The 28000-nt window shown below is 38.5% G+C and overlaps 1 protein-coding gene across 1 annotated transcript; it reads left to right on the forward strand.

Moving 5' to 3' along the window:
* The first annotated feature begins 300 nt into the window (after positions 1-300).
* Positions 301-19370, forward strand: LOC123660180 (structural maintenance of chromosomes protein 6-like). Its single transcript, XM_045595281.1, has 20 exons — positions 301-378; positions 1223-1497; positions 1585-1743; positions 2178-2419; positions 3256-3494; positions 3824-4021; positions 5390-5583; positions 6015-6155; positions 6539-6666; positions 8771-8957; positions 9744-9915; positions 10322-10436; positions 11562-11684; positions 13088-13285; positions 13619-13794; positions 14240-14408; positions 15946-16056; positions 17010-17204; positions 18186-18313; positions 19269-19370. Exons 2-20 carry the CDS (start codon positions 1272-1274, stop codon positions 19288-19290), a joined length of 3123 nt encoding a protein of 1040 aa, XP_045451237.1. The 5' UTR covers positions 301-378; positions 1223-1271; the 3' UTR covers positions 19291-19370.
* The last annotated feature ends 8630 nt before the right edge of the window (positions 19371-28000 follow it).

A 28000-nucleotide genomic window follows, 5' to 3' on the forward strand; every position in this document is an offset into this window, starting at 1 on the left:
ATTTGAGTCGACGTCGAACTGTCAACCGCTCTCAACCAATAGCACACCGGCAAGCATGCAGCAGTGATAAACACTCCCGTCCCCCTACCCCGTACCACCAAATAGACCGATAAATCGCTTCTGCGCAGCTTCAAGGCCAGCGTTCTTTTTACATGACGCGAACTATACTTACAATACGTACGTTATCGGTACTCATCTCAAGTTCAAGCTCCTTTTTCGTGTAATATGTTGAATATGAAAATAATTCGTATTAATAATATATGTGTAAACTAATTACATTTATTTGAATTACCGCGCAAAGTTCGCGCGCAATTTGAACAAAAATTGACATGTTGCTTTTCGTTGTGTTTTTGTCAAAATTTAGTAACTGGATCATAGGTAAGAGCATCATGTGTAATTTTGTTTATTTGAGATGAATAATTTACAAAATGTAATGAAGACTAAAATGACTAAATGTAATCAGGCGAATTAGGTTTTAAAGTAATGATCTTTATGTATATATGAATCTGAAGGACTATTGTGTTGATAGTTGAGGCATACCTATGTGTTTAAAGAATAGAGAATGTTGTGAGATTTGTAGTTTGAAAAAAATTCGGACAGAACCTCGCAACAAATGTTCTCTCTAGCACTTACTTTTGTGTAATAAATTATAAATAAATGTCTAAAATATCACAATGTTAGTCTTTGACTAAATTATATGTTTTGTTTCTAATTCTATTTTATATTTGCTAAATATTAGATCTCAAATCTCAATACAATTGTATTGGTGTCAACATCCCTAACATTATGGTCACAAAATTCCTGACGATACAATAAGTCTAAGTATAAGAAATAGTACATCTAGGTCTAGTCATAATTAAAACACAATCATTGTTTATTTTTATCTATTGTGTCAGTTTAATAGAGTTTGAAAAAAAGGGATTAAATTGACTATACATTACGTATTAGATATTATACGCTATAACAATATAATTTTGCAATTACTCAGTAGGTAATAATAATAAAATTATTTATTGTACACCATTAAAAGATACAGTATAAATAGTACTATTAGAGGAAGAGAGTAAGGTTAGGTAATACATTAAAATTCCTATGATAATATCAGTGAAAACTATTACGATATGGCAGTGTTATTATGATTTGTTTTATAATATTTTGATACACTTAGCTATAAGAAAGTTAGTCTAAAAAAATCACTAAACCTTGGTTTTCTAATTTTCAGTATAAAAATATTTAAATGAACTTTGAAGACATATATACTTGATATAAACATGGATTTATCTGATCAAGTAACAGAAAATGATATTGATGGTTTAATAAAAAGAATTGAAGTGACGAACTTCCTTTGCCATGACAACCTAGCAATAGATTTCACTAAGGGTAATATTCACTGGGTAACAGGTCTGAATGGCAGTGGCAAAAGTGCAATTGTAACAGCATTAGTTGTTGGCCTTGGGGGTAAGGCGATTGCGACTCATAGGGGTAAAAATATTCAATGTAAGTTAAAACCTTATATTTATAATTTAAATTGATGAAGATTCTTAAAATTTACAAATATTCAATATTATTCCTATCAAATTTCAGCGTTTATCAAAAATGGAAGAGATTATGCCGTTATAGAAATAACAATAAAGAATGACACAGATAATGCGTACAATCATCACATATATGGCGATGAAATTAAAATAATTAGGAGAATAACTACTTCGGGTTCATCACAATACACAGTGAAATCAGCATCGGGTATAGAAATATTCATATCATCAAAAACTTATAAAACTGTTTAAAACAGAATCATCATTATCATTTCAGCCAATTGCAGTCCACTGCTGGACATAGGCCTCCCCAAGTTAACCCATGTGTGTTTTCTATAGTCACCATGCTGGCTTAGTCGCACCGAAGATGCTGCTGCCTGTCTTCGGTCTGTGTATTTCAAAGCCAGCAGTTGGATGGTTATCCCGCCATCAGTTGGCTTTATAAGTTTCAAGGTGGTACTGGAACTGTGTTATCCCTTAGTCGCGTCATCTACACCCACAGGAAGAGAGGGGGTGGCTATATTCTTTAATGCCGTAGCTAGTAGTAGTTTAACACAGTTAATAAAACTGTTCTAAGGTCACATTTTTATGCTCTATGTATTAATTTTTTTTAATGTCGAATTTTGTTTATTTTACTTACAGGAAACAGGGTATCAAATTCATTTTCAGAAGTAACTAATATTATGTTAGCTCTTGAAATTCAGGTTGATAATCCAATATCAGTACTGAATCAAGAAGAAGCAAAAACGTTTAGTACAATGGATTCTAAGAAAATGTACTCATTATTCAGAAAAGCAACAAATCTAGACCATAGTATAAACAATTATTACCAAGTTCTAGAAAACTGTAAAAAAGCTGAGGAAATAAAGCATGATAAGGAAAAGGTAAGTATTTATAAGTTTTTTTTTTTTTATTTACTAGCTGCTCTGCGGTTTCGAGCGAATTTGAGGAAGAACTGTATTAAAATCTTATATAACCTAAACTAAATTTGTCCTCTAATATCTTTCAAAGTTCATGATAATTGTATTATTGTCAAATTGGCCAAGAGCTTCTGTCAACTGCTCTGTTCCTATTAACTTGAGGTAGGGCATGGCAGGAAATATCTTGATTGAAATTTGAAGCAGCCCAACTGGGGTAATACATCGACCTTACAGAAGATCACAGCTAAATAATGCTCTCCAAGTAGTATTGTGTTCCTGTGGTGAGTAGGGTGGCCAGAGCTCTGGGGGGTTAAGGTTAGGAACATTAAACTTTATTTTTAAACTATTGATCAGTTGATGTAAAAAACTTCAGACATGCATTCTAATTTAACACGTTGAACACCGCCTTGATTTTTAGTTTTTCTGTTTAGGCCATGGGGGACACCATACATGGTGTCGACTACGACACACAATTTTTCCGTTGGTGTTGCGGGGGATACAACATGACCGCGAGCCAGAGTTAAATTAAAAAAATATGTCATATAGTGTAAGGAAAAGTAAATAAGATCCTTAAGAATGAGTATGGTAGTGCAATTTTATTGCACTACCATACTTATCATAAAAATTACAAAATTTTACTAATTATTATATTAATAAGGACTTTTAAACTAACCCAATGGACTAAACAAGTGAGGTCCAACTGGCGTCCCCCGTGGCGTTCAACGTGTTAAGGGTGTGCTAAATAAAAGTAATAACGCAAATCGACTTTTGTTGAAATTAAGTAAACAAATTAATTACAGACTTGTGCAACATTGAAAAAGAAGTACGAAAAGTGGAAACACAAACAAGAACAGCTATTATTGCACGATAAGATAGAAAACGAACTCAAATCTATTGGTAATGAAATGTTTTGGAGTGAAGTTGAAGAGTTGGAAAATGAAATTAGAAATTTGGAGAGCAATATTGAAACAAAAAAGGTTGAAGTCGGACAACTAACTAGCATGTATGAAGGCTCGGAGAATATTCACACAATGATTGAGTAAGTTTCTCTATATTTAAGAATGGTGAATCAACAACATTGTTAAAACATCTAAATGATTATTGAGTTAATGTATGCATGTATTAAGCTTGTGTAAAAGATGGTACACTCCTCTGTACTAATAATACAAAAGTGACTAGCGATAGTTCTATTTCTTGCCAAATAAAAATTTTTTGATTAAAATGGCACTTGCAGTTTAATAGAATGCATGTCTTAAAATGTCGTGTGCGAATATCAAATGGGATACAAAGCTCTATAACATAATGAGAAACTTAGAATTGCAATACCATCCAATTGAGTAATTTGTCTAAAAATAAAAATGTTCACAGGAATTTAAAGCAAAAACAAAAAGAACATGATCGTACTATAATGGATTTAAATCAAGAGCAAAGGAACCTAGAGGAAAAGATTCGTAAAGAAAAGGAACAATGTGATAGTGTTCAAAGTGAGACCAATAATATACAATATCGTCTAGATAAAGCGGAGAAAAATATCAAGGACTTTGAAAATGCTATTCGAGACATACAGTGAGTAAATAGAACTAGGTTAAGTTAAAAGAGCCAAGAAAATATAAGTATACTAATTATGACCAATAAACTAACTACGTGATATTTTCCAAAAAAAATGCTTGATCGTGAATATCAGTATTTCTGTGAGATTTGATAGTATATGATCAGGTTTTTTTGAGAATTTCTGAGTAATTAAATCTAGAGATTGAAATTTCTGGTTGCAAGAATATAGAGGCTACGTTATACGTTTACCATCATGCGGGCTGTAGGCTTTTCTGTCACCCTAGTGCAGGAGTTCCCAAACTTATTTTGTCTACTGCCCACTTTGAGAATAAATTATTTTATAGTGCCCCCATTTTTGCACCAACTTAAAAACCACTATAACTTCAAATTAAATTAATTAATTATTTCTAAACGAAACTTTTACTATAACCCGCAAGAATTAACTTGAGACCTGAACGCAGTAGTACACAGCAGCGCTCAGGTCTCAAGTTAACTCTTACGGGCTACACCTGCCAATGAGAATGATTATTGAAACGTAACTTTATAGTATTTTAGATAGAGTATCTTTTATTCAAAATAAATCAAACATAATCTATTCTAATATAAAAACTAATGTCAAGGATGACGCCTCTATACAACGCCACAATTTTTTTCTGGGTATCTTCTTAAAAAAAACAGACTTCAATTAAATCGACAACTGAGTAGACAGATTTTAATGATTCTTTTTGTCCATTTTAAATTAAAATTAAAATTAAAATTTTAAATTTGACCAAAAGCTGACGAATACTTCTTCTTCTTTTACTTTGGCTCTCTGAAGGATTTGCCAATATCTGAGTGGAGCTTAGCTTATGTTATGAGAATTGTTAAGTTAGGGCAGAAAACTTTGCTTTGTGTAAGGCTTTGTAAGAGTGCAAGTTGTAAGAGCAAAAATAAAGACTAAGAAGTGAATCAGAAAAAACGTCGGAGTTGTTGCCAGTTTTTCACAATTTTAAGTGCCGAGTTAGTATCTGAAACTTTTCTGGGTATCTTCTTAAAAAAAAACAGACTTCAATTAGATCGACAACTGAGTAGACAGATTTTAATTATCCTTTTTGTCCATTTTAAATTCAACCAAAATCTGACGAGTACTTTTTGAGTTATCTCTAATTAGTTATAAATTAATCTAATTGTATTAGATTTAAAGTTATAATTAGATTGAAATATAAAATTTGAAGTGCCCTTGCTTGATCTTAAACATTGTATTATTATATATAAAAACCTTTAAAATAATAATGATAATGCTTTATTCATAAAAATATTTACATACAATAATGAGTTCCTTGGTTCTTGTGATAGGCATTTTTATCGTTTGAGAGTAAACACAATTATTATTATTACTTTCAGGTCGGGTGGATGGGCGTCGAGACGTGAGGCAGCAGAGCAAGAAGAACAGCGTGCGATTATAGCGGAGAAGAAAGCGGTTGAAAGACTAGCGGAGGCCGAAAGAGTGTTAGATGAGGTCGTGAGGAGGGAGGGAGAGGCAGAGGCCTCCGCTACTGCAGAGGTGGAGGACGCTCGGGAGCTGCGTCGGCGTCTCGGTAACTTGAACCCTTAAATTCATAATGAAGGATGCTGACTGCATAATATTCTGATGACTGAATGTCATGCACATTTGTTTTAAAAATATAAGAATCTGTTGTAGGCTGACGAATATATAAGGTGTATGACTGCTAACTACAGTCCTTCAAATGGAGAGTCCTGTGACGTATTCATGAGCTATAAGATCAAGTTCCTTGTTAAAGAAAACTTAGCTATTTTTTAAATTTTATTTTCTCTTAATATATGAACTACTCCAGCAAGGTAGTTCTGCATAGACCGTCCTTCCATTGTAAATTACACCCGGGCTTACGCGCTCAGTGGACGCTTAAGAATTATTTTTTTTAACGTAATCTATATCACGAAAGGACTTACCATTTGTAGGACTGCAGTTAGATAGACAATATATTGTTGCTTTTTTTTTTTCTTTTAGAAAAAGCACGTGCCCTATATGTACGTGCGCGGACAAAGGATCCGTTGGCGCTGTGGGGTGATGATGTGTCTAAGCTATGTCGACGTATACAGCAGGCAACACAGCGAGGACACTTCGAGAAACAGCCTATAGGACCCATTGGTGAGACCATACCCACTCATTTTTTTTGTAATGCTAAACTAGGTCTGAAACAAGCGTATCACCCACATGATGTTAAGTGGATGCCCTAGCCTATAGACACGTGCAACATAAGAAGTATCGCAAGGGCGCTTCTGACCTTACCCTGACCCTTGCCAGAAGTTCTGGTCATCTTACTTAACACAGGAACTCAACAATACGAGTAATAATAAGAGTTGACTTTCTGAAAGAGACTGATTATAACCAATGAGACTGCCTTTTCATTCTGCCCTGAATACTGTTTTTATATTATTTATAATTTTATAAAGGATTTTTCTATGTAATAAAGCAATACAATTTAGTCATTTGATTGAATTATATAAACCTTCCTTTTCTATTTTACTCAGGTCAGTATTTACGTCTCAAAGATAAAAGGTGGGCCAACGCCTTGGAACATATCATCGGTAATCACAAGAGGACGTTCTGTGTTCATTCTGCAGCTGATTCCCGAAAACTAATTGAGATTATGAATGAGGTTTTATTTATTTTTGTATATTTTATTTTTAAAAAAATTCCTTGTGAATTTTTTTTGAAGTTAGGTAATGGTAAAAACTATCAATTGTATCTTTGAAATGAGCCCAGTTATAATTCACAATGAAATAATGTTTTATGCAGAACTAACTTATCTATCTCTATTTTATATACTATATTTATAATTCACTCTAAATATAAGATTACAAATTAAATTCTTAACAATAACATTTTATATAAGTACAACTAAATTTATAATTCACACTCTAACTATTTATTAAGATTACAAATTTAATACAATGAAATTTGTAATCCACGCCCCCTTATCATCAATGTTATGCTAATTCTATATTAATTATTTAACACTGCCTGGACGCGATTTCTTTAGGAAACCTATCTGATATAAGTAGATATGGATATGTACTATTTTGCATATGTACTGGATGGTATATATTTCTAAAGCGGTCGTACATTAATCACGTGAGCCTCTGGATGAGGGTGAGGGAGGGGTTTCGATAAGCATACAAAATTACATAAAGAGATAATAAGGGAGGCGGTCTGTAACGAGATGTCACTTGTATTTATTTTGCTTACGCGCGATGTCTAAATCACAAACAATAAACCCTGCAATCTTAATTTCTTTTTTATCGCGACGCTTAATTTATCAAAATTTTATACTTGTAATATAAGAAAATATTCCAAAAATTTCACTATACTTCGTAACAAACAAATACATGTGATATTTTTGTATGCAGGGGTGACCACCCCTCGATACCAAAAAAAAAAACCTCATATCAACAGTAGGGGTTAACAAGTAGGTAAAAAGACATTACGTAATATAAAGTACGACCCCCGAAGCTGATCTCGTACTATCAGTAGTGACGCGATTTTTTTTTTTTTTTTTTAATTATAATAATAAAATTAAATTATATAATATACTAGCTGACTCGGCAAACGTTGTCTTGCCGCTAAACGCTATTTAAAAATAGTGGTTGGTAGTAAAAGGGTGAAAATTTAGGGTTGTATTTTTCAACACCAAATCATAATAAAATAAAAAATAAATAATCTATCTAAAAATTAAAAAAATATATATTTAGGGATGCACTACCCTTAACATTTAGGGGTATGAAAAATAGATGTTGTTCGATTCTCAGACCTACCCGATATGCACACAAAATTTCATAAGAATCGGTCAAGCCGTTTTGAAGGAGTTTAACTACAAACACCGCGACACGAGAATTTTATATATTAGACTAGCGACCCGCCCCGGCTTCGCACGGGTGCAATGCTGATACTAAATATACTACAGAATGTCTATTTATGGTGTGAAGCTAGCTTATAGCATGGTTATTAACATAATAACAACATTCAAATATGCGTCGTTAGATTACACGTTGTTACAGAATGCGTTGAAGAAATAAAGGTTCACTGCTCATTCCCCGTAGGTGATAACGTGATAATTTGTAGCCTATATGTTGACCCGACTTCTTAATAATATTCGTGCCAAATTTCAAATAAATCCATGCAGTACTTTTTGAGTTTATCCCGGACATACATACAGACAAACAGACAAAAATTCTAAAAACTATATTTTTGGCTTCGGTATCGATAGTAGATCACACCGCAAGTATTTTTTAAAAAAAAATATTCAGTGTACAGTTTTGACTTTCCTACCATTTTATTATATGTATAGATTGTGTATGCATTTATATAATACATGCAGAATCAAAATATTATGAAGACTCGAATCGAAAATTGTCAATCTAATATATAAAATTCTCGTGTCACAGTTTTCGTTGCCATACTCCTCCGAAACGGCTTGACCGATTTTGATGAAATTTTTTGTGCTTATCCGGTATCTATGAGAATCGGCCAACATCCATTTTTCATCCCCCTAAATGTTAGGGGTAGTCCACCCCTAATTTTTTTTTTTTTTTAGACAAAATTTTTATTTCTATTTTTTTATGATACAACATTAAAAAATACATACAACCCTAAATTTTCAACCCTCTACCATCAACCCCTATTTTTAATAGCGTTTAGCGGCAAGACGACGATTGCCGGGTCAGCAGTCTATAATATAAAAGTGACGTGAGTGTCTGCGCCAGGTGTTCGGGTCGCGGCCCAAGCCGACGGTGTCGTGCAGCGCCTTCCTGCCGCGGCACGACGTGGCGCGCCACCGCGTGCGCGCGCGCCCCGCCGCGCTGGACGCGCTGCGGGTCGACGAGCCCGTCGTGGCCAACTTCCTCGTCGACAACCTGGCGCTCGAGACCGTGCTGCTCGTGCCCGACGACGGTGAGCCTATGTATCTATTGCGCTAGCGGTTGCGGGCTCGATCCCCGCACATGACAAACATTTGTATTGGCCATACAGGTGTTTGCCATGGTCTGGGTGTTTGTGCAGTCCTTGTGGATCTCCCCACCGTGCCTCGGGGAGCACGTTAAGCCGTCAGTTCCGGTTGTTATCATGTACACCTGATAGCCATCGTTATTCATAGTAGGGAATATATCCGCCAACCCTCATTGGAGCAGCGTGGTGGATTAAGCTCTGATCCTTCTCCTACATGGGGAAAGAGGCCTATGCCCAGTAGTGGAATATTACAGGCTGAAGCGTATAACTCGACGACGCGTTAGCGCAACGGTCACAGCACTGGATTCTTTTCATCATTTGTATTGACCATACAGATGTTCGCCGTGATTTGGGTGTCGGCGCTTGTATATTGTTTTCGTATTCGGATCCCTAAATCCTAATAGGGGATAATATTAATCCATTTAGTGTGAGGCGTTTATTATACATATATACTGCCAACAAGCGTCAGGCCCACCTGGTGGTAAACGGTTACCGTACTAAAAGCATGGTAAGCCCATTGCCGACCCTCACATTTTCCAACAGCTCTGATTACCTTTCTTACAACAGGAACATAATTGAGATTATTGAGAGCAGTATTATGAGTCTATGATCTTCTGTATGATTGTTGTACTTCCTCAGACATGCTATTCCAGATTTTGCGCAGGATATTTTCTGCACTGTCCTCCTCAATGGAACCTTTAGTTTAATGAACAAACTTAAACTCACCCACAGAAACTGCTATGAGTCTGGCCAGTGACATTGAAAACGTACCAGTGAACTGCAGCAAGATAGTGACTGAGGACTGCAACGAGTTCTACCCGGCGCCGAATTATCGAAGCTATGGCAGCGACCCGAGAGGAGCTCGAGAGCATTTCCTAGAACTGAGCTCCGAAGACGTAGAAAGGTACGAGCTGTTATGAATAATTATTACCTCAACAAAATGCCGATGCTATAAAAATGCAAACGCATGTGTACAATCAGTTCGAGTTCGGTCTTAAGTTAAGACAAGACCAGCCCACTCATCCCGATTATATCCCTATCTCTCTGTTTTGATGTCTCGAGATCAAAATCGAAAATTATTTTATTCTATCAGGTTTGTAAAGCACTTTCGTATCGTTATTTAACAAATTAAAATTATATTTTAATTAATAATTACAATTAAAAGTGAAGTTACCACCGGTTTGCATTGTAGATTATGCAAAGATGAATCGAAAAAAACTCTGAGTTACTCTTTAAAAAAATACATCCCTCTCTCTCCCCATTTCCGAATGAGGAAAGCATTTTGTCACTCGTATGTCGTGTCTCCACAGACAACTACGCGAAAATGTGGACATCGCAGAGGCGGAATTGAAGGCGAAAGAGCGCTCAGTGGAGCAAACGCGACTCGTGGCGAAACAAGCGCGGCAGGAGGTCTGTGACGTGCCTGTATCTATAATTACAAATATTTTAAATTGTTTACATAAAACCTTATTTTACTTTTTATATTAGCTGTGCCCTGCATTGAATTTAGAAAAAATATACAAAATATCTTTGAATTTACGGAAAATATTTAGCATAAAGTATATTTTTTTTGCACAATCAAAAAGTATAGATTTTAATGAACAACTCGTTTCGGATACTATACAGCAACCATAGTCACGGGATAACACTCCTCCAAAAAAATTGTTTTATTATAATGAGTGTAATTCGCGTAAAGATTAGAAAACAATTGCTTCATCGCTTCAGCCTGTAATATCCCACTGTTGGGCTTAGGCCTCTTTCCCCATGTAGGAGAAGGATCAGAGCTTAATCCACCACGCTGCTCCAATGCGGGTTGGCGGATATATTCCCTACTATGAGTAACGATCGCTATCAAGTGTGCATGATAACAACCGGGACCGACGGCTTAACGTGCTCTCTGAGGCACGGTGGGGAGACCTACGAGGACTGCACAAACACCCAGACCATGGCAAACACCTGTATGGCCAATACAAATGTATGTCATGTGCGGGGATCGAACCCGCAACTGCCAGCGCAACCGGCACAATCCATAGCTGTTTGGGAGCGTGAGGAAAAGGGAGGATCCTCCGACCAGACGGTTGTTGTGTCTGGCGGGCTACCGCCCCGACGTTTGTTGTCGGGATCTCGTATATATACTTAATCACTTTGAAAACTCTGATAGCGCGATGTTAGCATACGTCAGTTTTTCTCTAATTACGTAGTTTGTAGTCGTTCGTATTTCGCCACAGCTGTGACCTTTGCGCCGACGCGGCGTCGAAAACAACGAGTTAACATATCGACACCAACAATTTATACTACGCCAATTCGACTTTTCGATAAGTTTGTTTTTCTAATGCGAACTTGATAAAATGTGTTTTTTATATGTAATAATAAAAATGTGAAATTGCAATGAATAAATTAACTATTAAAGATACCAAATTTCAGAAAGGTTTCTTAGTTAATATAAAAGGTATCACGTTTTTCCCTTTTATACGTCTCTATTGTAAAAAAGTTCAGTTTTAAGAGTTAGCTTAGTATAAATTGCTGGTGTCGATATACCCGTGTGGGCAGGTGGCGGCGGCGCAGGCGCAGTGCGAGAGCAGGCGCGCGGCGCTGCGGGGCTGCAGCGCGGCGCGGGCGGCCGCGGCGCGCGCGCTGGCGGGCGAGGCGCGCGCGCCGCAGCACGACGTGCTGGTGAGCGCCGGCTCGGAACTTTTTTTTTTTTTTTTTCTTTTTTTTTTTTTAATTTTGGCATCGCGCGGTTTGCGCATATGCCACTAACAAAACGGCTCGGAACTTTCACTGAGATAGGGCACCGAGGAAACAGCCCCACTGGGGAACTGCCTCGACCTAGCAGATCACAGCTAAATAATAAATACTATCTCTAACTGAGGTAGGGCACAGCAGGAATTTCTTGTACAAATTATGGAGCAGCCCGACTGGGGTACAGAAGATCACAGCTAAATAATACTGTTTTCAAGCAGTATTGTGTTCCTGTTGGTGAGTAAGGTGACCAGAGCTCCTGGGGGGGGATTGGGATTGGGTCGGCAACGCGCTTGCGATGCTTCTGGTGTTGCAGGCGTCTATAAGCTACGGTAATCGCTTACCATCAGGTGAGCCGTACGCTTGTATGCCGAACTAGTGATATAAAAAAAACATTCAAGCAGTGTTGTGTTGCTTTTGGTGAATGAAGTGACCAAAGCTACTGGAGGAAATTGAGGATAGGTTCGGCAACGCGCTTGCGATGCTTCTAGTATTGCAGTCTATAAGCTACGGTAATTTCTTGCCATCAGATGAGCCATATGTTTGTTTGCCGACCGAATTGTATAAAAAAAAACCAACGGTGCCCTCATCGTCATTGTGAGGTGCCACGAGATCTCTAACGAATGGAACCCTAACGCCCCGTGTTTTATTGACCCGATTCAGCCTGTAACATCTCACTGCGGGGCGTATCTCTATCCATGTAGCAGAAAAATCGGAGCTCGATCCACCACGCTGCTACATTGAAGGATATCGAATCCACTAAACTGCAACTACGCTTAGGCTTCAGCCTGTAATATCCCACCACTGAGCAGGCCTCTTTCCTCATGTAGGAAAAAGATCAGCACTTAATCCACCACGCTGCTCCGATGCGGATTGACAGACGTATTCCCTACTGTGTGTACAGGTATTCATAATAACAACTGGGACCGGCGGCTTAACGTGCCCTCCAAGGCACAGTGTAAAGACCCACAAGAACTACCGAACTACTGTACCAAAATTGTTTACAACATTGTTTAGCCATATTCTTTCACCCATCTGATTTCTAAAATTAGTTTAGTTTACTAATGAATCTGTTATAAATCGTTACAATATGACTACAACGGTACCAGCCACTATAATTTTCTGACCGATCTTATAATTCTTAGACTTAATAAGTATGTCAGTATAATTAAACCGAGAAAGTTTTTTCCCATGTAATGATGACCATTTTGCAGTGACTGGAGAACAAAATTAGACAGGTTTCAAATATTTTATTCTTTGCACACCTTTCTACAATTTGGGTCCTTGAGATTTCGCTGTTATAAAACATGATTCTGCTTATAAAGTAATGATTTACAAGCTATTATAATATAACCTTATTTGTCCAGGAAGAAGAACTTAACAAAACCAAAGAAGAACACCAAAATCTCAGAAAAAAAATTGAAGAATTCAAAGTAAAAGAGAATGAACACGAACGGAATATAAAATGTTATGAAAGTAAAATAAGAGATCTCGAAAAAAAAATCATCGAGAATAAAACAGCTAAACAAAACGTAAGTTTAGTAATATTTAGTCCATGCATGTGATTACAAATTCTTTTGCCAATTGTCAGTCATTCAAAAATTAAGTCACGTATTGAGGGTCATCCCTCAATACCGACCTGACCTCATGGTCAACAACATGAAGTGAGGCTAATAAAAGATTAAATTGCAAGAGAAAAACAATACTTAAAAACTGAAATGTCAAAAATATTATGTCATAATATTTGTAAATATATGTCTAACTATATAAAATATATAAATGTTCATTATTAAATTTGATAAATATATATTATATAAAATAATAAATAAATAAGTCTAGTTATATAAAATTGTTTTGATTTATAGTTACAGACAGAAATCACTAAGAAACAGTCGAAGAAAGAAAAAAGGTCAAATTTGAAACTTGTGTTGGAACAAACTAAAGACAATCTTGCTAAGATGGAACAGGAAATATTACAAAAGGGACAGAAAATTTCGAGAAAGCTACAAGAAGCGTCTGGTCCACCCTTCGAAAAACCAAGGTTTGCCAATCAATGTTTTTATAGGTATGGCCTCGCTCAGAACAAGGCCACCCCTCAGACGTGTGGGGTCGTGTCGTCCGGCTGGCCGAAGTCCCCCGACTATCGGCCGGCGACCCCACTTATTGCGGGGGAGAAGGTGGGCAAACCGTCTCCTCCTTGTCCCCGTACGTTTGCGCCGGAGTAAGACGTCATTCTCCCTGACTCATTCCGCGGCCTCCTTCTGCGTCATTACCTCTTCGCAGAAAAGCATTGTGTTCCTGTAGTAGGGTCGCAAACGCGTGCGATGCTTATGCTATTACAGGTTTATTAAAAGTTACTGTATCCGCTTACAGGTCTTACTTATCATTTGGGCCATAAGCTTGTTTACCGACCTAGTCGTATAAAAATAAAGGAACACAGTTTATATCAACCGATGCAAAGTAAGTTAAAATTTGTGAATGTGCAGATCGCGTGAAGAGTTACAACACTGTGCGAGGAAACTGCGCGCGGAGCTGAGCGCGCTGCGTGAGCTGGCGTTGGACGCGGAGCTCGTGCGCGAGGAGGTGGAGCGGGCGCGCGCGCGGCACCGCGAGCTGCGCGAGCAGCTGGACGCGCTGGACGGCCTCATACGAGAGGTCAGGCCCTACACTGCTGCATGTACACGGTTCCACTCAGTTGTGCGCGAGGAGGTGGAGCGGGCGCGCGCGCGGCACCGCGAGCTGCGCGAGCAGCTGGACGCGCTGGACGGCCTCATACGAGAGGTCAGGCCCTACACTGCTGCATGTACACGGTTCCACTCAGTTGTGCGCGAGGAGGTGGAGCGGGCGCGCGCGCGGCACCGCGAGCTGCGCGAGCAGCTGGACGCGCTGGACGGCCTCATACGAGAGGTCAGGCCCTACACTGCTGCATGTACACGGTTCCACTCAGTTGTGCGCGAGGAGGTGGAGCGGGCGCGCGCGCGGCACCGCGAGCTGCGCGAGCAGCTGGACGCGCTGGACGGCCTCATACGAGAGGTCAGGCCCTACACTGCTGCATGTACACGGTTCCACTCAGTTGTGCGCGAGGAGGTGGAGCGGGCGCGCGCGCGGCACCGCGAGCTGCGCGAGCAGCTGGACGCGCTGGACGGCCTCATACGAGAGGTCAGGCCCTACACTGCTGCATGTACACGGTTCCACTCAGTTGTGCGCGAGGAGGTGGAGCGGGCGCGCGCGCGGCACCGCGAGCTGCGCGAGCAGCTGGACGCGCTGGACGGCCTCATACGAGAGGTCAGGCCCTACACTGCTGCATGTACACGGTTCCACTCAGTTGTGCGCGAGGAGGTGGAGCGGGCGCGCGCGCGGCACCGCGAGCTGCGCGAGCAGCTGGACGCGCTGGACGGCCTCATACGAGAGGTCAGGCCCTACACTGCTGCATGTACACGGTTCCACTCAGTTGTGCGCGAGGAGGTGGAGCGGGCGCGCGCGCGGCACCGCGAGCTGCGCGAGCAGCTGGACGCGCTGGACGGCCTCATACGAGAGGTCAGGCCCTACACTGCTGCATGTACACGGTTCCACTCAGTTGTGCGCGAGGAGGTGGAGCGGGCGCGCGCGCGGCACCGCGAGCTGCGCGAGCAGCTGGACGCGCTGGACGGCCTCATACGAGAGGTCAGGCCCTACACTGCTGCATGTACACGGTTCCACTCAGTTGTGCGCGAGGAGGTGGAGCGGGCGCGCGCGCGGCACCGCGAGCTGCGCGAGCAGCTGGACGCGCTGGACGGCCTCATACGAGAGGTCAGGCCCTACACTGCTGCATGTACACGGTTCCACTCAGTTGTGCGCGAGGAGGTGGAGCGGGCGCGCGCGCGGCACCGCGAGCTGCGCGAGCAGCTGGACGCGCTCGACGGCCTCATACGAGAGGTCAGACCCTACACTGCTGCATGTACACTGTTCCACACAGTTTCACTACAGATCGTCTATAAGCTACGGTAATCGCTTACCATCAGGTGAGCTAAATCACGCATGTTTATCGACCTAATTGTCTTTAAAAAAAATTCAAGCATTTGATTAAACTTTTGCTGTTCCCTTTATTCTTTACCATACTTCGTTTTTAATATAATGGTAGTTAAATATTCTAAGTATGTTTAATTAACATGTCAATATCACTTAAAAATTTAAAAATTCTCAATTATTTCAGATCAAAGTGGCAGTTGATGAACGATTGAACTTCTGCGTTGAGCTAGAGCTGCAGATCACTAGGAAAGTGCAGATATGTTTCGCAGCAAACCTCGCTACGCACGGTTACTATGTAAGCCGACAAACCCATAAAACACACACACATACACATCAATTGGGAGGGACTTGTCATGAAAATCTGTTACTGGGTCCCGGACCATAATCCCAATCCTATAAACCCAAGAGTTCTTGAAAATTTAATCACTAAGACAGTAAATTATATTATATTACCGTTGACCTGCCTGAGGAGCAGCTACCAAATTTGATTGCTGGCATATCTACAGCAACATCACCTAATTGGTGAAATTGTCTTATCAAAACATCCCTAAACCCGTTGAAATGTACACACAAAATTTCTACCGAATCGGTTTAGCCGTTTAAGAGCGGTTAGGTTAGAAATATACATACAAAAGAATATATAATATTGTAACGGGTAGTTACTTATTAATTTATATTTTGTACAATTTTGTAACAAACTAATTATAAATAATGAACTATATTGAAGACTTATTACGTTTTTAAAAATAGTCTCAATGAAGAGATGTAACATGTTACCCCGGTGAAGGCGTTCGGATCGACTGACTAACGACTGACCAATCCCCGCGCACATGCCGCTTTGTGTGGTAGCGAGACGTTGAACGTTATTTTGAGAGGCTACCACACATAAGGGCCCAATATAAAGGCATATGTTTTTCATTAACAAGGATCGTACCATGCCCCCATTCATCGTTAAATTTATTATAATGAATAATAGGGTTAATAATTAGTAAGGGTTGTCTGGAAGAAATCGGATTTTTAGCGATAAGACCGCCTTTGTACATCTTCCTCTAATTGTACTACTTTTTAACCGACTTCAAAAAAAGGAGGAGGTTACTCAATTCGACCGTATATATATATACACACACACACATATATATATATATATATATATATATATATATATATATATATATATACGAACTATAGGCAAGTTCTCGTCCGTATTTATAGTAGGCGCGTTACAATATGTATTGAGTTATGTCTCAGGGCGCGCTGCTGGTGAGCCACTCGAGAGGCACGCTGGAGCTGAGCGTGACGGGGCGCGACGGCGCGCGGGACGTGCGCAAGGCCAAGGCGCTGTCCGGCGGCGAGCGCTCCTACTGCACCGTGGCGCTGCTGCTGGCGCTCTGGGAGTGCGTCGAGCTGCCCTTCTACTTCCTCGACGAGTTCGACGTCTGCCTGGTGAGTGCGCGTGGCGCCACTGACACTAGTTTTTTTTTTCACTTTATCACAAATAAGCTTATGAGTCCCGCGGTAACATCATCTCTCACCACCATGGGTAGACTGGTAGAGATCTCTTACAGAGATAAGTTCGCCCTTGCCAACATTCTCTGTAAAAATGACTTGTAATTATGATTTTTTTAAAGTGCAATAAAGAATATATATTTTACTACAATAATAATAATAATAATAATTACTCTTTATTGTACACCAACAAGAAACGAAAGAAAGAAAAAGAGTGATACTTACTAATAAACATATACAAAGGTGATCTTATCGCTATATATATTATATATACATACACATATATAGTATATATTTAGTATATATACACATACACATAATTTTGGATTTGTCTCAACATAACTTTAAATTTTTTATTTAAAAAATTAATAAAGCTTATTATTCAGTGCAGCATTACATAGTTGATAAAAATGTGTGGACTTAGTAACGCTGTATTTTATACATGTTACTAATTTTGTACTAAAACACAGTTTATATATTATTTTTCAAAAGAGTAACTGCGGAGTTTTTTTGCCGATTCTTCTCTGCAGAATCTACATTCCGAATCGGTGGGAGCTTTACTTTTACAAAAATAATAATTTATTTTTAAAGTTTTAATTTGTAAAATGACGATTCGAAAATGCTCTTGAGGCCTATTTGAATAAACCTGTTTTTGATTTTGATATAAAAATATATAATATACAATTCGTGCTGACGGGCAGCGAGTGCTCTTACGAAAGCTATATAGTAAATACATTCTTAGACATAGCTTTTTTTTTTAATTTGAACAGAAAATAAATTACTTAACTATGATTATCACGATAATATTTATTTATGAATAAGAACTAATATTTTCAAAGCAACATTCACTGCTATCAATCCCAGTATAAGAATATTCGAATTCATAATGACTAATGATTATTATTTCATCGGCACTAGGACAAAACGAACCGAAGGATAGTAGTGGAGCTCCTGATGAATTTCGCCCGGAAACATCCGGCGCGACAGCTGGTCATGGTGTCGCCAAGCATGCCGCACGAAATGCGCGAGCCGCCCACCCTACACCGGTACGACACATGCACATGTATACATGTAACATGTCCCATTTTTCATATTCCACTACCACACGACACCATCTCACACTATATAGGATTTCCTCCTGTGTCGGGGATCCGGAAACACACACAGTACACAAGCACAAACGCCCAGACCACGACAAACATCTATATGGCCAATACAAATATCTGTCTTTAGCGGGGATCGAACCCGCGACTGCCAGCGCATCAGCCAGTGCTACGCCAAAGCGTCGTAAGTCAGTTTTGTATAAACCGTCCCTTCATTGTAAATTATAACCTTGATTACACTCTTATTAGACACGCAACACACTCCATACAACATACTGTACGCGACAAAATATGAACATCGTATGTACTTCGACAAAGCCGTCTTTTATAATAACAGGGGGCGTTCATAAAATACGTGAGATGTTTAAGGGGGGGAGGAGGTCGAGACAAATCTCATCTAATCTCACGTTGGCAAATATCACGCAATTTTTTTCTGATTGAAAAGTATTATTTAAGTATTCTATTGTTAAATTTTTATTACACTTATAATTAAACTCTCAACACTATTGATTAATTAGTCTTAACTAGTCGTAAATAAAACCACGAAGCATTTTTTTTTTCTTTTTACAACAACAATCCAACGCGTTTACGTAAAAAACCTACATTTTGAAAAATCTCACGTGAGATTGGGGGTTGGGGGAGGGGCTTGAATAAAATCTCACGACATCTCACCAGGAGGGGAGGGAGGGACAGAAAATTTTAAAAAACACCTCACGTAACTTATGGACACCCTCTTACCGTGATTTTCGTTTTGAAACTCCACATATTATCAACAACAACAATATCGCAGCTCCTCTTTGACCCGTGACCATGGCTTCAAAGTCACCGAAATACAATAAAAGAATGAAATTTCTATTGAAAATCCTTATGTTTTAAATTTTTTTTTCGTTTGTTACAGACTAGAAAATCCTCGTTCATAAAGTGTCAATAAACTCCAACTCACAAAAATCCAACGGATTATTTAAAAAAATTATATTTTTTTTAAATAAAAAATCAATAAATAATAAGTATTTTTATTTCCCACTCTGCACAAAATATATTGTCTTTGCCACAGTGGCGTAGCGTAGTGGGGGCGGGGGGGGCGGCCCGCCCCGGGCGGCACTTTTTAGGGGGCGGCAAAATTGAACAACACTTAAATAATAAAAACAATTAGTAAATACTAGCGGCCCGGTACGTGCTTCGCTACGTATAAAGTGAAATAATAATAAAAAAATTACATCAAATTCATTTATTAATACAAAAAAAAATATTAATTGCTAGCTATTTTAAAACTTAATCCAAAACATTTGGATAAATAGTATTTTTTGTTTTTCCATTTTGAGAAGCAATAGTCGAAGGCTGTTTCGTAGTCCACAAATGCCATACACAGCGGCTGATTATATTCTTCTGTCTTTTGTATAATCTACCGAACGGTATGGATGTGGTCTACAGTGCTGTAGTCATTTTAAGACCCTGCTATTTCGGTACTTGGAATTCGTCGAGTCTTCTGGCGAGACGATTCGTAACAACACTCGAAAACAGCTTATAGATGTGGCTCAGAAGTGAGATCGATGTGTGATTCTTTGACAGAGACTTGTCGCCTCTCTTAAAGAACAGCACCACACACTACTGGACCACACCTCCGGCGTGGTACCTCGGTGGGTGACGGCGTGAAAGAGTCTCGCCAAGACTTTTAGGGTAGGTCGCCCTGCGGCTTTAAGTAGCTAAGTCGTAACTACGTCATCCCTATTCTTCTCAATCAGAGTAGCAATCTCTCTCGTATTTGAGCAGTGGAGGTCTCGGCGTACAAATTTTTCGTATCTTCTTGGAAAGAGCCTGTTCTGGCGAAGCTGCTTGAGTAGTGAGCAACTCGCGCCTCCGCCACATTAGATCCAAGGCTTCGGAAGAGAGTTGGACTGCTTCGTTGACTTCTTCGGCGGAAAGTGCCTACGACCTAGTGTACATACCGTCTTCACCACGTTGTCGGTCATCTCTTCCACGTTGCCAGTAGTTTCCAGCGAATCGAATCGGTTTTGGAGTTCCCATTGAAACTGCTCGGAGCCACATAGTAATTGGGGCAGCGTACGTCGGAGAGTAGATTTCATCAAGCGGGTCCGCTCCTTTCGGAGACATATTTTTTTTTATTATGTTATTGGCTTACTCTTGACCTCAGTCTAGCTCTAGAGCACAGACGAGGTCGAAGATGGAGCGAGTTCACCCAGAAGAAGCCTGTTCACTCGCGTTTTAAACATGTTCGGGTTGTATGAACTCGGAAATACAGACGCCAGCAGGGAATTTCATTCCTTGGCTGTGCGCATTAAAAAAGATGATTCGAAGCGCTTTGTACGTATGAAAGGTATATCAATCAAGTAGTGATGAAAGCCTGCGGTACGTCTGTAAGTCCGATGGAAGAAAGGAGATGGGGGTATGAGCTCGTGCAGCTCCAGGGCACACTCCCCAAAGTACAACCTGTAAAAGACCGTTAGACTGGCAACCTTTCTTCGGTGAGCCAGAGTATGAAGAGATTTCACCAAACTGGCATTACCGATTAGCCGCTTGGCTCTGCGTTCCACTGAGTCTAGTGTTTTATATGTTGTGGTATTTTTAATAAAAGACTTCTTGCAACGAGCCATCTTTATTACGTCTTGACTACATAGTTTTCATATTCTAACTCTTATAATGTTGCCAGTGCCATCAACCTTATTAACACTAATAATAATAGAGGTGTGTTGCCATATACAACATCCCCCCTTTTTAGTTTTAAATTTAACTTAAACATAAATTCAACTTAAATTAAATTAACAAAATAAAATTTTAAGACAAGACATATTTTTTTTTTTTTTTTTTTAAACATTACTATTGTGTGTAATCTTTGAAGTATGAGGGTTGTTTTATTAATCTACCATACCTACTGACTTTATGACCAACATTTTCAGAACTCTTACTATTTTGTGAAGGAACAGTAATCAACGGAGTATTAAATATTTCTGATTTGACATTAAATTGATTAGGTGAATAATTTATGTGCTTTTGATTCCTCCTGACTTCTGTTCCATCCTCCCTTTTGACAACAAAAGATCTCGGGCCCTCTGGCTTTATAATTTTGCCTGGATACCACACCCTGTTTGGTCTATTCTGCACCACAACATTTTGACCTGGTTTAAAATTTACATTTCTAACTTTACAAGTTTTATTATAATAAAATTCTGTTTTTTGTTTGTTGAGTGACATTTTTTTCCGCACATTAACAACTTTAGGTTTTAAATGATCTTTAGTACAAGGTAAGTTAGTTCTCAAAAGTCTAGACATTAATAATTCTGATGGACTATAATCCAATCCTGCAACTGGTGTAGATCTATAATGTAACAGAGACAAACAAAAATCATAGTCATTATTGTTTTCACATTTTTTCATCATGTTTTTTACAATTCCTACTGCTTTTTCACTTAAACCATTAGACTGAGGATATCTAGGACTTGAATAAATTAATTGAATATCTAATGAATTTGTAAACTTTTTAAAAGAGTAACTTCCAAACGGCATATTGTCACTTACAATATATTTTGGTATGCCATGAGTAGAAAAAATAGTCAATAAATTTTTAATTACACTATCAGCTGTTTTATCATTTAAATATTTTACTTCTATCCATTTTGAATAGTAATCAACAACAACTAGGTAATCTTTTCTGCTGTAAGTACATATATCCATACCTATCTTGTAGAACGGTAAGCTAGGAATATCATGAGACATAAGAGGTTCTTTACTATTAGACGGTCTATACTTTTCACAAGAACTACATGACAACACAAATCTCTCTATATCCTGTGACATTCCCGGCCAATACATAACATTTCTAGCTCTCTTTTTACACTTCACTATACCTGTATGTCCTGTATGTATAATCATAAGCATTTCTTTTCTTACATGTTTTGGTATAACTACTTTATTCTGTAAGTACACTATATTATCTTTTACATGTATATATTCTTTTAAACTGTAGTATATTTTTAATTCTTTATTATGTATTAGTTTATTATTTTTAGGCCAACTATTTTTATACCAATTAATTACTTGTATTAAATCTATATCATTTTTAGTTTCTTTTTGTAACATTTCTAATTTACTATCTGTTATAGCTAAATCTGTTTCAAAGCAATGCACTATCTCCTGTGTTGTTGGATCTATCTCAGCATTGTTTTTTATATAATTTCTTGACAAGTAGTCTGCAATATACATTTTATTACCTGGTATATACTTTATATTTATATCGTATTTTAACAATTTCAAGATCATACGCTGTAGTCTAGCACTTATTTTATTTATATCTTTATTAATTATTGTGACCAAGGGTTTATGATCAGTCTCCACTGTTATGTTCCTGCCGTACACGAACTGATGATATTTATCTAATGCAACACAGATAGCGAATAATTCTTTTTCTATTGGTGCCCATCTAGTTTGACATTCGGTATAAGCCCTTGAGTAAAAAGAAATAGGTTTACCATTTTGTAACAAACACGCTCCCATACCAGATTTAGAACTATCAGTTTGCAACACTATAGAACCTTTACTGTTTAAGACAGCTAGTGTAGGTGTATTACTTAACTTGGTTTTTAATTCTTTAAATGCTTTATCTTGTGGTTCAGACCACTCCCACACAACATCTTTTTTAAGTAAGTTTCTTAAAGGTTCTGTAATTACAGAATAATGAGGTATAAATCTACTCAAATAGTTACACATGCCTAAAAATTTTTGTAGCTGTTTTACATTACTAGGCTCCTTCAACTCTAATATAGCTTTTACATTGTCGGGATCAACTTGTATACCTTCCTGTGATACTATTAAACCCACATACTTAACATGGTCCGACTTATATTGTATTTTATTTTTATTAAATTTTACATTATATTTTCTGGCTCTTTCTATCACTTTATTTAATATATCATCATGCTCAGAGTTATTTTTCCCTGCTATTATTATATCATCATAGTATATTTCTACTCCTTTAATATCTCCAAAAATGTTAGTATTTGTTCTTTGCATAACTTCTGGAGCAGATGATATACCAAACGGTAACCTCTTAAACCTATATCTACCATATGGAGTGCCAAAAGTACACAATTTATCCTTATCACTTAACATTATCTGAAAAAATCCATCTTTCATATCTAAAACAGTAAACACTTTCTTACCTGCTAAGTTATTATAAATTTCTTCTGGAGATGGAATAAAATATCTCTCTCTTACTATATACTCATTAAGCTCTTTAGGATCTAAACATAACCTCAAAGATTTATCTGGTTTTTCCACTATAACTAGGTTATTACACCACTCAGTAGGACCTTCTACCCGCTCTATAATATTCCTGTTTTCATAATTATTTAATGTTTCCTTAAGTCTATCTTTTATGGCTAAAGGTATTCGTCTTATAGGTTTAACAACAGGTTTTGCATCATCTAAAATTTTTATTTGGTAAGTACCTATCGTCCCTAGACCCTGAAAAATATCTTTATTATCTTTTATAAATTTTTCCTTTTCCGTCAACTTATCACTTTGTATTTCATCAATCCTTTTTAACAAGTTTAACCTAATACAATCTGGTAGTCCTATTACAGGTTGTACATCTAAATCAATTACAGTAAAACATACCTTTTTATTTACCCCTTTTACAACACAGCTTAGTTCTACTTGTCCCGCTGTCTTAATTCTCTCTCCATTATAAACAACAAGAATAGCAGGTGTTTGTTTCAAACTTAACTTATTATTTTTATTAATACACTTGAACAACTTTAAAGACAATGTATTACAGTCCGCACCCGTGTCTAGCTTAAACTCTATATTTAAACCTAGAATATTTATTTTTTCTCTCCACTGTAACTTAATATTGTCTATATAGTTTAAACTTCCTATTGTATAATTATGATCGCTGTCACTTTCACTTTTATTTTCCTCCTTTTCCAAGCTGTACGCCTGCTTCTTCTTCCTGTGTATGTTTTTATTCCTACACATCACAGCGAAGTGATTCAGTTTATTGCACAACACACACTTTTTACCAAACGCTGAACATTTTCTCGGTTCATGTACTTTACCACATTTCCCACAGTTATTTCTGTAGTTCTTCTTCTCCTTCCTGTAGTTTACTCTCTGTTTATGTATACTGTCTATTTCTTTCTTTTCATTTAATGCTCCTACCTGTATCTTCCCTATTTCTGCTGCTCTTCCAAACTGGATGGCTTGATCCAAAGTTAAGTCACTCTCCCGTAGTAACCTTTCTTGTACACCTTTGTCCTTTATTCCAATCACTATCATGTCCCTCACAAGCCTGTCTTCTTCTTTGAACTCACATAGTTTAGCTTGTTTCTTTAATTCTGTTACATAGTGCTCAAAGGTCTCCCCTTCGGCTTGCGACATGTTAAAAAACTTATAACTGTTAGCGATTATGTTTTTTCTCGGTTTTATGTGCTTTTCAAATAATTCTAAGAGTTTTTCTAAGCTTTTTACCTTTAAACATTCCATCGACGTGGTATAGACATCCATGGCGTCATCCCCCGCTAAATTCAGAAACAACGCCATTTTTCGCTCCTCTGACTTTTCAGTCAAGCCCGCAGCTTCTATGTAATTTAAAAATTTTCTTTTAAACGTATAAAAGTTTTCTGATGACCCTGATAAAATCAGATTAATTGGCGGCCTTAACCCCTCCATCTTTGCGTATATTTTTACACAATTTTAACTGTTTCTTTCTCCTCTCTATGTTTCTCCCTGTCGATTTCTTGAATGTTCGGCTATTATTTCTTTTGTTTTTACACCTGACACCATGTTTTATATGTTGTGGTATTTTAAATAAAAGACTTCTTGCAACGAGCCATCTTTATTACGTCTTGACTACATAGTTTTCATATTCTAACTCTTATAATGTTGCCAGTGCCATCAACCTTATTAACACTAATAATAATAGAGGTGTGTTGCCATATACAACATCTAGTGTGGCGAGTTGATATTTAGCTGAGCCATCCCACAAGTGACTGCAATATTTCATGCACGATCGGACTTGAGCTTTGTACAGCGTAAGAAGCTGTTCAGGCGTGAAATATCGCTTAACCTTATTTAAGATGCCAAGCTTACTGGCCGCAGTTTGCGCTTTGGACGCAGTGTAGTTGCCAAAGTTGAGGTTAGAATTCAACTCTATGCCAAGGAGGTCGAGGGTATCGGACACAGGGATAGGTGTACCACGGAAAGTAGGAGTCAAGTTGAAAGGACTCCGTTTGGCGGAGAACAAACAAGCCTGCGTTTTGGCGGCGTTGAACGTGACCAGGTTGCAATCACCCCATTGGGATACTTGCCCCAGTATTGAATTTGTTCGTTCAACCATGGCCTCTCTCTGAGAACGTATTACGTCCCTGCTGTCTCTTGCGCTGGCAAATATCTCTCAACAATCGTACTGTCATCTGCGTATCCAACAATGCCTGGTCGCAGCATGTCGTTAATATGGAGCAGGAGTTGCAGAGAGAACAGAACCTTGAGGGACGCCGGCGTTTATATCCATTAGGTCAGAGGAGCAGCCGTCCACGACCACTCTGATCGACCGTTCACTCAAAAAGTCTGAAATCCAGCTACAAAAGTCAGCAGGGATGCCGTAAGCAGGAAGTTTGCTTAGGAGACCTGCGTGCCAAACCCTGTCAAAGGCCTTCGAGATATCTAGTGATACAGCGTGCCCCGTACTAGCCGGTGGTCGCTGCCGGTGTTAAACCTGTTAACCACTGAGACATCTCTGAATATATGCCTTTTATCCGCTATGATGAAATCTATCTCGTTCCTCGTCACAGTATCGGGGCTTTGCCATGTCCTTTGGGGCTTCTTCTCAAAAAATTGAATTCATCAAGAAGAGCCCCTCTGACTCGTAGTAGTTGACGAGCATCTGCCTCCTGCGATTCCTGCGCCCCTACCAGTGTGGTCCGATTCTCGATTCGTCGCGGTCTTATATTCCCACTTTAGCGTTGAAGTCTCCCATAACAACGTTGTAGAAGGCCGAAGTAGTCCCATGCACGGCCCTAGTAATATCTATCACTCTATCATCTATATAACATCTGTATCACTTCTAGGGAGTACTTTCAGTGAGTTTAAGTACAAGGTACGCTACCCGGGTCGACATATTGCTGACTTCCACAACGTTGTTAGTGAGAGTCTTGTGAACCAGAAAATCGAGTCCACCTTGGGAAAGCCCATCACCTTCACGGAAGTAGAACAAGTGCCCGGAGTCCAGGATCATCGTGTCCTCGCCCTCTCTTCAAACTTCAGACAACCCCAGTATGCTTCACTTAAGTTTAAGTTTAAAACTCAGTTTTACTTCAAGGTAAGGTTATGGTCCAGCTGTAACATGACTCCATTATACGTAAACGGTACGTAGTACCTGTAGTTTTGAGTGGCAGCCTCCCGTATCGCGGTAATCCTCAGCACCCTCCGCCCCACCGTTAGCGCGGCGCTGCTGTAGTCGGGAATAGTGAGGCTGCCGAGAACTGAGGGCCTAAAATTCTACCGCGAACTCATATATACTCATATCCGCGGGTTTATTGCCCATAGTCACTACGCTGGGCAGGCGGGTTGGTGACCGCAGGGCTAGCTTTGTCGCACCGAAGACGCTGCTGCTCGTCTTCGGTTGTGTATTTAAAAAGCTAGCTGTAGGACGGCTATATCGCCATCGCTCGGCTTCACTAGTTCCACGGTGGTATTGGAACTTTGCTATTTTATATTATTAACTAGCTGACCCGGCAAACGTTGTTTTGCCAATAAACTATCTACTATAATATACGTGTGCGGGGATTTACTTATAAACGAAAGCGTTATAGACAATGAAAGTATGTTTTATTTAGTGCACAGAAAAATTAAAATAATACGTATAACAGTCACTACTACGATCGATACAAATAAAACCAAAAAAAAATGGCCGAAAACAGTATAGTGAGTAAGACTGGAGACCGGCTTTATTCTCATCCCTACTCCGTGATGTTTGCTGGATGAGAGGTGACAACGTAATGTAGACATCTAGCGGGGATAAATGATCGATTGATAGTTATCGACCGGCGAAGGCAGGAGATCAAATTGAATTGAGAAAAAAATCACAATTAAAGGAAATTATTAAAAATATTAAAAATTGCGATGGAAAAATAGGGCTTGATCGTAGAAAGGTTGAAAATGAAGAGTAATATAATTTTTTTTTATTCTAAGTCATGACAAAATAAAAATAAAAATCTTGGCAAAAAAATTAAAGTTTATAATTAACAAATAAAATATAGGGGTTCATCGTAGAAGATTGAAACTTTAGGGTTGTATGTATTTTTTAATGTTGTATCATAAAAAAATAAATAATAAATAGATAATTTATCTAAAAATAAAAATAAAAATAAAAAATAGGGGTGGACTATAGGGGGATGAAAAATAGATGTTGTTCGATTCTCAGACCTACCCAATATGCACACAAAATTTCACGAGAATCGGTCTAGCTGTTTCGGAGGAGTTTAACTACAAACACCGCGACACGAGAATTTTATATATTAGATTAATTTATTTATTTTACATGAAATAGTATGTCTAAATAATAATCACTAATCTAATAAAATCTAATAAGTACTATTAATTATTTTGTATTGTTAT

This window comes from Melitaea cinxia, chromosome 15 (assembly GCF_905220565.1).
Source record: "Melitaea cinxia chromosome 15, ilMelCinx1.1, whole genome shotgun sequence".
NCBI lineage: Eukaryota > Metazoa > Arthropoda > Insecta > Lepidoptera > Nymphalidae > Melitaea > Melitaea cinxia.